The sequence below is a fragment of the Plodia interpunctella genome, chromosome 16 (assembly GCF_027563975.2).
Source record: "Plodia interpunctella isolate USDA-ARS_2022_Savannah chromosome 16, ilPloInte3.2, whole genome shotgun sequence".
In the NCBI taxonomy this organism is placed as follows: domain Eukaryota; kingdom Metazoa; phylum Arthropoda; class Insecta; order Lepidoptera; family Pyralidae; genus Plodia; species Plodia interpunctella.
The window spans coordinates 7,036,818-7,047,998 of record NC_071309.1 but is presented as its reverse complement, the minus strand read 5'-3'; the positions used below and the strand labels follow the sequence as shown (position 1 = coordinate 7,047,998).

The 11,181-nt window shown below is 36.7% G+C and overlaps 2 protein-coding genes across 3 annotated transcripts; one reads left to right on the top strand and one right to left on the bottom strand.

The window, feature by feature from the left end:
• Nucleotides 1-497: 497 nt before the first annotated feature.
• On the top strand, nt 498-5,716 carry LOC128676648 (endothelial cell-selective adhesion molecule-like). The gene is made up of 5 exons (XM_053756895.2): nt 498-784; nt 2,236-2,444; nt 2,822-2,957; nt 3,038-3,306; nt 4,347-5,716. Exons 1-5 carry the CDS (start codon nt 742-744, stop codon nt 4,518-4,520), a joined length of 831 nt encoding a protein of 276 aa, XP_053612870.1. The 5' UTR covers nt 498-741; the 3' UTR covers nt 4,521-5,716.
• LOC128676647 (pro-resilin-like) lies at nt 5,711-9,947 on the bottom strand. Of its 2 annotated transcripts, none has more exons than XM_053756892.1 (5): nt 9,831-9,947; nt 8,632-9,420; nt 8,175-8,364; nt 6,675-6,710; nt 5,711-6,381 (listed from the first exon to the last, which is right to left on the bottom strand). In XM_053756892.1, exons 1-5 carry the CDS (start codon nt 9,837-9,839, stop codon nt 5,813-5,815), a joined length of 1,593 nt encoding a protein of 530 aa, XP_053612867.1. In that variant the 5' UTR covers nt 9,840-9,947; the 3' UTR covers nt 5,711-5,812. The 2 variants fall into 2 exon arrangements, with proteins under 2 accessions (XP_053612867.1, XP_053612868.1); XM_053756893.1 differs by having other exon boundaries at nt 8,316-8,364.
• Between the last annotated feature and the right edge of the window lie 1,234 nt (nt 9,948-11,181).

Below are 11,181 nucleotides of genomic sequence, written 5' to 3'. Positions count from 1 at the left end.
AGCTGCACAGGATGCAATGCAGTTGCATCGATACCGGCAATCTCATAAAGTTGACAGAAATAATTAGGGCTAATCATTTCCATTAGAATAAGAGATACTAGACATGCACATCACTGTATATGTATAGTACCAAATTACTACCACAATTTACCAAATTTCCCTCGAACTTCAATTGGGACTAAATCCATCTTCTCGGTCTGTGTAATTTAACACTATAAGTAGGTATTTATTTCATAGAGCACCACTAGCTTCCAGTAATCGCGAGGAATCAGGAAACCAATGGGAAGCCACTGTTGCTGTTGTATCCGACACGATCCGGTATAGCTTAGAGGTATTGCCAAGTTGATAAAAAAAACAAAACATTGCTATTTATATCACACTCGATAAGAAAGAAAGAAAATGTGAAAACCGCCTTTGGAAAATATATTTGAATTGCGCGGGAAATATGCGCCTTTCATAATAATAGTAGTTTTATGACATCACGCAACATACGGAGCACAGATTGGGGCAGGCGCGCATGCGTCACGCCATCGTCGTCCAGTTTTAAATTTAGAACTGTCTCCGGAATTCTGCTGGCCTATTTAGATGCAGCCACAAACGGCGAATTTCTCGCAAAGTTCATGACCAATTGAATTCCCAATATCTTCCAGATCAGTGCCTTGTGTAGTGAAGTGATGAGGATACCGACTGTGGTTCCGTCTCTCAAATCCGTGTCTCAAATTCTCGTTCGGTGAAGTTAAAATGCGTGCCGTTGTGTTATTTTTGATGTTATTATCCAATCAAGGTAACCGGAATGGAATTTTTGTAGATTTAAAAATCAAACTTTACACTTTTTTACAAGTTCAGCCTGGTAGCCATGTATAATAGTGACTACTGTTGTAATTTATAGTTTTAGAAGTTAAAGCTGTGTAGTGTAGTTACACTTTATGGAAACTTTGTATATCTATTAGAACAGAGATTACTAATAAGAAATCTTTGAGACCTGTGCCCATGTCCGCCTAAATGCGTTGTATAGATAAAATAAACCTCTCGATCGCGTAAGCGGAATGTCCCACGCAGTAGAGCCGCAGATTGTTGTTAATTTATCTTTATGAGATGGACTGAATACGTGGCATTTCCATGAATACCTTTTATCTATCAACAAGCGAATATAAACAAAGGAAACACGTCGCGACCTTGTGACGTGAATGTGACCCATAACGTAATTCAGGTTCTTCGAGTATGAATATAACCAGTTTTCCACAACTTCAACAATCTAATGTGTATTTATACTTATATAGTTTTGTGTAGAAAAAATATATTACTTATTATAAAATGAAATGCCGACTATACACCATCAAAAAAATTTAAAAAAACTCGATGTTAATTTGACCTACATTGCTGGTTTTTCTTTGCCGTTAATAAAAGTTATCACACTAACTACGCAATGTTTATTCTTCGCGTTTGAGTTCGGCTATAGTCTGTAACCGGCAAAAAGTGTAGACGCCAAGTTAGACCTCAAACAACGCCCTCTAGGGGCCGGCTCAGCCTTGACAACCGACTCACGTTTTATTGCCAGTAAACCGTGATTTATTCCAGTGGCATGATGCCGATTGTTATTTATATCAATGAGTAAAGTGCACCCCCGGCGTTCACAATAGACCTCTATAAATTGAGTTAAGATAAATATCTCCTCAAAATGTTCCTCCCATTCATGGTTGGCGTTGGTTTCTTAATACGCTATTTTATAAATTATATACTTTTTACATACTTTTGTAAATAACCAAACAACAATCATTTTAATTGTTAAATTTCTTTATACTAGCTTTTCCTCGTGAATTTCTCACTTTCCTGCTTTCACTGCTTTTTCCCGGAATAAATAGTAGCCTTGCCCATGCCCGTATATATGTAGGTAGGTATGAGAAATTTCAAGAAGATTGATTGAGTGGATAAAGTGTGAAGAGTTAACAAACAAATAAACAAACTTACTTTTATATTTATAATATTAGTTGTAAAGTTTTGATTTACTATTTCATACTTGATCATTTTATACACATGTTTCTGTACCTAATCTTTTAATTTTCTGACCCATGTAATGACCTCTTCTATTATGAAACCTCAAAGGCCTTTATTAACCCAACGAATGATATTCATTCAACATCCCTCGACATTTGGACACCCTAATGACGTTTCCGTCTGTAGTCGTCCGTTTAGGAACGACACATAAAGAAAAGCAAATTATTAAACCTGTTGCAGATTTTATAGAAAGCGTGCGCATATTAGAGTTGCAAGTTTCCGGGCACGCCGCTGAAGGCAGCGAGGCGCTGCTGGGCTGTCAATTTGACATGGAAGGAGAGGAGCTGTACTCTGTCAAATGGTATAAAGATGGCCGTGAGTTCTACCGGTACGTGCCCGGAGGTGACCCACGCACTACGCGCTTTCCCGCTCCGGGCGTAATCGTTGATGTATGATATTTATTTTTTATACTTATATTAAGAAGGCAATAAAACGGCAAATAGTCCGCAAAACATGGCGGATTCGACATAACATTGACGTTTTTTCCTTTGGTAAATAAAAGCTCACATTCAAACTACGCAATGTACGTGGTCTAGTGATGAAAAACGCATGTACAACTAAAGTTCACATGTTCGAATCTTACATGTTTCACGTGAGTTAGTCCAATCTCATTAGTCATAAATGATGTTTTTCTTCGATCACCACAAACTTGCTTCCGGTGAAGGAGAACATCGTCTGTCACCCGTCCAAGCCTGCTGCTTTGTTGATGTCTGCTTTGTTGATTTTTGTTAGTTATATTTGTTCAGAACATGGCTTATTGTATCAGCTGAGCCGGTCGTCCATGAACGTGGTCACCCTAGTACACCTCAAGCGAGAATCAGCCGGCGTCTACCGCTGCGAAGTGTCATCGGATGCGCCCTCTTTCCAGTTAGAGTCCAAGGAAAAACACGTGGCTATATACCGTATGTATTCCGTATGCTATCGTTCAATATTTTTTTATTATATACCTTCTATCTACGATCAAATTTTTGTTATTTTACAGTATTACCAGAAGTGGGACCGACAATAACAGGACTTGAAGATAAATACAACATAGGAGATACTGTGACCCTCAACTGTACCTCACCACCGTCCCGCCCCGACGCCCAGCTCAAGTGGCTGCTGAACGGCATTCCAGTACCTGAAGAGTACGTCTACGGACCCTGGTACAAGACCACCGCGGAAGGGAATGACGCGCCATTCCAAACGAAGTTGAAACTGCATTTCAGAATCACCCCGGACCATTTCACTAATGGAATGATGACAATCATGGTAAGAATTTTTTCTTTACTCAAATACTACCGGTTATTAATCCCGATTCTGATGGACATATGTACTGGTTCCTAAGGAGGATTGACGTCATAAATATTGTTCTCCTGTCAATGTAAATTTAACACAAAACTAAATATTTTGTTATGTATTACAAAAATTAGGTATTCGCTTACTTTTTAATTTTATTATGATGTCATATCTGTATAAACACTATTGTAATTCTCAAACATCGAACAAAAATTGTAACAAATACCAGAAAAATAAATCGTGCAATAAATAAATGTGATCAAAAAATCCGATGAATGATAGAATAGGATGTTATGTTGGAAATGACAAGAATTATGACGTCATTTCCTGCACGAGATCGAATTCATTTCCAGTAACCGGAACTTACATGTAAATTACAACAACATGCTCCAGTTCAATGTGTAAAGTATGTAATATCTATAAAAAAGGTAAAACAATCCTTCTGCTAATGTTCCTTGGGGAAAGCTAGTCAGTTTTATAAAACGAGAATGCTCGTGGCAAGCATTAAGACCCTTTTGTAACACGCCGTAATTTTATTCTAGATCGAATACATAATATACATTATTCAACCGATTTTTTCGGAGCATTAACAAGTACTTCAAACATTCAATCTGTTGTAGTGTCCTAATCATGAGGAAATCCACTCGCCCACATGGCAATTACTTCCTTTCCATTTATAGCAGCCATTTATGATAATGAATTAACAATATAAACGCTCGGTCTAATATCGATGATATCGTCCTTTAAATAAATGAAAAATAAACAGTTATTTAAAAGAAATCCCAATTTTTTTTCTCCAATTGCTTACAACAAGAAATAAATAGAAAGAGACATGTTATTCGACAATAAAATTGCAAAGTTTATATTCAGATCCTATACTTTGTTATAAATATAAAGAAACAAGAACTCCTTACTTCTTCGAATTCAATAATCTTCATTTTTGACAATACATTTTATACTAATTATACTTTGTTACTATTTTGTAATAAATAAATTTAAATATATAATTTCAGTGCCAGTCAATAATAGCGCCTTTATACAACAGAGAAGCACACTACACGTACCACATCAAGCTGCCGACCCCCATGCAAGAACCGCCACAAAACGCGGCGAGTCTACCATCATTACCGACAACACTAATTCAATTATCTTTATTATTAAACACATTTTATTTTCTACTTCTTTGAATATCCATAGGAATAACTCTTTTTATGATAATGTCAAATATATAGATATTTTTTAAATGTTAAATTTAACAAAGCATTTACATATTGTAAGTTTAGTAGTTTAGTTATATTAATAATTTGTTAAAAATATATTACAAGAATTTAATAAAAATAATATGTAAAGCTGACAATCAATAACACGTACCAATAGCTGTTGCTCTAGCTTTGCAACAAGAGTGATTGTTTGCAATCATATTAAGAACAAAACAAACAGATATACTTAAGTGGGCTTATTTTGAGATCTAGTTAGATTACTAATACAAGTAGGCTCTATGATTATAGATGGGTTTTGCACTGGACTAGGACGAGTATGGGAAGAAACTGGGAAAATACCGGGCGCAAACCTATCCCTTTCTGTGATGCATCTATATGTTCCAAATAAAGCCCCTCAGCACTTGCTAAGCTATGTTTAATATTATAATAGATTTAATTCTGTCAATTCAATATCTGACTTGCTTTAATTGAAACCAATTAAGTACTGTCTAGTTTAAAATGATTCGATGTATGTACAAAAGAAATGTAATTATATAAATAAATTTATATGCGTCAGTTTTTGAGTCTATCGTTCGAGTCGGTACAGTAAAGCATTCCAGACTGGTCATGTCAAACAACGGCAGGGGAAAGAGTGGGTTGACAAGGATTTCTGGCCCGATGACGGGGTCATTGACATAATAAAGATACTCAAAATTTTAAAAGATAAAGATTTTGATCACTGGTCAAGATATCCATTTCAGTTTGCAGTGTGAGGAATCAGGGACATCATGGTACAATTATATTTGTTTACAACTTTTGTTAAGTTTTAAAATACGAGGCAAACATGACAACATTTGATTTATTTGCTGTCTTATGAAAATGGCAAACCGCGTTCAACTATGGTATTAATGCGCGTTTAAGTTACTTGACAATATATTTTTCTTCTGGTAAAACTGCTATGACGCTGCGAGTACATGACTCGCTCGGTTTATTTTAAAAAAATATATCAAACTAGGACGTACGGTTTTTCTTTTGAATTTATAATTTGTCATCTAAATGTAATATAGTCAGATAGTTTATTGTGATTACTTTATTCTAGGAACCTACTACTGTAATGACTGTATTAGTGATGCTAACTCCCAGCTGATGAAACGAGATACACAAATAAAATAATGGTGTGATGATTATTATTTTTTATTTACAATTGGTCCATTTTGTCAGCTTAATATTATACTTATAACAATTATAGAATCCTTTCAAAGAAGTGACCTCACAGAGGATCAATATCCTGATCCCCGCAGACCACTGGGCCCGCCACTAGGGTATCCATCATTTCCTGCGTTACCACCCTGCTGTCCTCTTCCATTACCTTGCCGTCCTCTGCCACCATTCTGAGGTCCACCTGCGGGATAACCTTGACCACTGCCCGAGTCACCATTTGAATAACCTCTATTAGCCCCTTGGTTATTTCTATTTCTTTGCGGACCACCCCTAGGGTAATTACCACTTCCATTGCCTCCTGAATATCCTCTTTCTTGTTGAGACCCGCCGTTGAGGTTTTCTAAGCCAGAGTTGCTTTCGCCTGCAGGATATCTTGCTTGTCCTCCCTGACCTGGTCCACCTTGAGGATAGCCCTGCTGTCGGTTGCCGCCATTTTCCCCTGGCCTTCCACTCGGATACCCCTCAAAGTCTTGCCTATTTGATCCGGATCCGCTTTGAGTTAGTTCTTCAGATTGTGAGAATGAGTTACCTCCTTGGTTAAATCCTTGTGGATACCCAAGATCGTTGCCATTCCCTCCAGGCCCTCCTTGAGGATATCCTAGACTGCCACTTTGTGTTCCTCGATTGCCTGAAATCATAAATAAACATCTTAGATATTTTGCTCCTTTATTGACTTTTAACAAGATTTTTGGAAATTTAATTTTGGACAAAAGTTATTCCTTTTATCATAAATCGATAAAATAACGATACAACATAAACTGGTAATCAAGAGATTTAGCAAGGGATCAAAGGTAGTGCTATCGTACATTAATCAAAGTTCGTCGCGCTTTAAAATCTATGGGGTATAAGTTTTTCTATATAATTGTGTAGACCAAATACATAGTTTGATAAAATATACTTTATACATTAGTTTATTATTACCAGCGCCAAAACTATTTCCGGAGCCGGCTCGCCCACCTGAAATCGTAAAAAATAAATGAACATCATATACTAACATTATATTCATTTCGATAAGTGTGCTAACCATATTAAATAGCAATAGGGGCCACGATTGTTTCGATACGAAAGGCGAGAGGAAATGTTTTTGTAAGTAGGTACTACCTAGTAAAAACATTAAATTATTATATTTATTATATTTTTACTTTTTATGATTATTATAATCATATTTTCTTTAAAAATATAATAATATTTTACAGGGTTATTTGTGCATTACAAGATCAGAAACCTTGCAGAGCAAACATCATATCGTATATTCTTACTTTTATACAAAAAATACATTACTAAAAAAATGCATTACTATTTTATTTTCCGTTACAAAAGTTATGATGCGGCAAAGGGAAAGACGCAAATAGATATGAGAATATATATTATATAGACAGGGCAACAAAAACTTGAAAAATATTAGACGTTGTTATTTAAGATGTCAGCTTTCGAGTCCTGCCGAGTGGCTGGGGTCTTACAAGTACTCTGCGCAGTCACTAATATTCGAATACCTAACTTCTGTCTCAAACTACAGAACTGTACTTATATATGGAATTTATTAATTCTGGAGGCGAAAGCGTACTCCATGGTGCATAAGAAATAAATTTGACGATAATCTGAATTGGAAATTGTAATCGCGATACAGGTGAAAGAAATATTTAGTTGCGAGTCGATGCTAATATTGGTAAATATTTATAATATTAAATGAAATCGGTAGGACATCGTCACGACATTTGCGAATATTGGTAAACACAGTTTTGATGTAAAATAGACTCAATTTATCGTGTGTATGAACACAGCTGAAAATATGGGTGCGCACTTGGTTACCCTTACAACGTGTATAATAAAGCCCATACAACTGTTCTTAGGGACTGTTGTGAGGGAATTGGTGAATGAACACAAAAAACAGCAGTAACTTTTACTCTAAAAGGATTAAAAGGGAATATATAATATTTGGTTACCGTGGTAGTCTTTCAGTAGGTAAATATAGATTGAACACTTTTAATCTAAGAAATAAACTCGTGTCAGCTTCAAGTATTAAGTAATCCACTACTTCGCCATAAAACTATAAAAACCGAAATAAAGTTTAGTTCGAAATTATATTTACACATTAATTTTACTTTATATCTAAAGCCTTCAATCCAAACACTTATTCAACGCAATCTTACCAGAAAATGAGCGCTAAGAAACTTATAAAATGAAGTTTACCTGGCGTAAAAGTGTTTATGGACAGTTAGTGTGGTGTTTACTGAAAATCCCCTGGCCGAGTTTGTTCACATATTACCAATGAACTTTTATTTCCGGACTGTGTGTGACATGCATCGGGTCAGCCAGAAAAGTTGCCAAGTAAAATGTAAACCTATCCTTATCCCTGTCTCGAACCCCGGAGAACGTGTTTATCTAAGCAAGCTGGTGTCGTGTTGTTTAAGCTGCACAAACCCTCGTATCGTATCTGAGGCTTGTATCCCTGGAGGCCGGCCTCGTACTCGACCACCTGCGTCCTGCCATCGGGCAGTTCCACGTTATACTCCCCAGTGGCTGTGTCGCCGTCACGTTGTTCTGAATGACCAAATTTACTACCTGACTGCGCGTCGTCGACTTCGTAGCTAAACTCGTATTTAGCTGGTTCCTGAAATTGGTGAGTAAATAAAAATTAATGATAGACTTATATAAAATGTGACTACACTTATAAAAGAAAAAGAGTTTGCGGTTTCTGCATCGTAATTTAAATGAATAGTTGACTATTTGAAAACCTGGTATTTAATGAAAATTATGCAATTAACTACTTAATCTATAAAACGAAAATTATACTATAATCTTCCATGCTATTTCTAGAGTCTAATATTTTCATACACGGAGAAGGGTTGTCTACATAACTATAAGCACTAATATTTACGTCAGATTCATCGCCTCCAAATCCATTCCCGCGTCCTCCCGAGCCCCGATTTCCAGAGCCACCTCCAAAACCAGGAGCACCATACGATTCAGATGGCGGACCACCCGCTGATTGTCTGCCGTTAAAAGAATCAGCTCCACCACTTGTCAATGGGGCAGAGTATGAGGAACCTGGCGACCTCTGAGGCCCCGATTGACCTCTGTTGTTAGATGTGAAATCGCCACTAGGTGGAGGCCCATAAGAACTATCCGGCCTTTGACCAAATCCAGATCCACCGGAACCAAAATCATTGCCTCCTCTACCAGGGGCGCCATTCAATTCTTGTTCGTTTGGGGGGCTATATGTGCCCTGTGGACGACCCCTGCCGTTAGCTCCATTTTGCGGTGATGAACGACCAAACTGATCTGGCTGTCTGCCATCTTGGCCACTAGGAACGCCGTACTGTGCACTAGGTCTATTACTAATCCCCTGCCTTCCATTCTGGGGCTGTGGCCCAAATTGTGATCCCGGCAATCCACGGCTGGATCCTTGTCCTGGAGGACCATATTGAGTATCAGGTCGTGCGTTACCAGAATCACCAGGTGGGAAATAAGAGTCTTGTAATTGATTTTGATTTCCACCTATTCCCGAGCCGCCTCGGGCTCCAGACCGACCACTGTTGCCGCCTTCAGGAGGCCCGTACTGAGAAGACGGGCTGCCGGTATTACCAGATGAAGGAGGTAGGTAACTGTTGACTGGAGGTTCACACTTGCAAGTTGTCAACGCCAGAGCGCCAACCCAAACAATATGCTGAAAATAACAATATTTGAACATTTGTATGGAAAATAATTTTGTTACATATAAAGTAACTGTGGCTGTATTGTGGTAGTCAATATGTGTGATATGTTGGTTACCTATAAGCGCATTAATAAAACCGCTTTTTTGCAGTAATATGAAGCTTACATTACTTCTGATAGTCCAACTCAGTTTTGTGACAGATTCCATCAAAATCAGTCGAGTTATTTATGATATAATTTATTAAAAAATAAAATACAAATCATCATAATTATTCGTATATAAACACAAGTATATTCAAAGTTGCAGAAATACGGCAAAGTTATTGCGTTACAAATAGCTTATTTCGTTTTAGGAATAGAAAATTAAAATTATCGGGATGGTTTGGGATAGGAAATAATACTTAGTTCATCAATTTCACTTACAAAAATCATTGTCGGTGTATTTTCATTGAATGTTTTAAATTATTCTCAATATAATTGGACGTGTTCCCGTATATAGATTTACCTTTTGAATACTCTAAATTTGAATAAGCCGGGTTTATATAGGTGAATTCGTAGTGATCGTGATATCAATAGTAACGCAAGAGGTGCACGCGTGTCGTGCCTTTGCTTTTAATTTCGTGCTTCTGCCGCGCGCTCATCGTCGCCGACTTGATACCCTTACGACAGCGCACGATACTTCAATTTTGTTTGAAAGCCGTGAAACTAATGTTAAGTTATTAGGGTACGAGAAAACAAATGGTTGGTATTCGTCATTAATAAAATGTTTACGTGGTTCGAGTATGTATGGCCAACAGTACATCATCTACTTACTTATATTCATGTGAAATGTGAATTACTAATGCATATATAGATTTGCAGATAAGGAAATTGAGCATGATGTTGTATTTTCATATATTTTTAACTACCTACATAGTTGTACTGGCTTTTGTGATATTTCAAATACGAAAACACATGTTTATTATTATCTATTCAGGAGGTTTTGGAAGCTCAAAATCAAAACAAAAGGCTTGATTTTATCAATCAAAAATTTGTCTAGACTTTAAAAATAAATTGTTCTCCATCGTTTTTGATTTGTGAATAATTGACTTGTTAAAACGGATTTTCGGATCAGCTGTTACAATTAGTTTTCATAACCTCCTGATCTGAAAATCTCCGAAGATATGAAATGATTCGAAAAAATCTCAAAAATTCAGGTATCTTTCATTTATTTTATCTATGGGCATTTTAACTATCAGAAAGTTAATTCATCGCTAATGTAGAGTAAACTGAAAAGTAAAGCCACAGACAAAAGTTAGTATTGACTATTGATTAAATGTGATTGTGTGAATAGCATGGGAGCTGCATTGATCTGTGTCATCTTCTCTGGTTAGCGATGTCGTGTGAGCGTGTCCCGAGATGACGAAATGACGCGTCTCGATCGTGAGCGCCCGCGGCAATCCTATAGATTCATTATTGTTTATTCTGAAACTAAGTATTAGATCGTAAATATTCGGCGAGGTCTATATCTCCCTATCCCAAAATATCATACTCCCTAGATCTCATTTCCGCAAAAAATCTCTTTCTAATCTCTCTTCTATAAAAAATGCGACTAAATTGCAAGATTTATCCATCATAGAAAATCATTTGTAGTGTAGACTTTATAAAGTAATAACAATGCATGGAATTAATGGAATTAATAGTACTTCGTACAATATTCCATGTAACGATGCCACTTGAGTTCTATTTTTTAGCAATACAATTTCTGGTGACAGTTTTCAGATCACATGGCCTA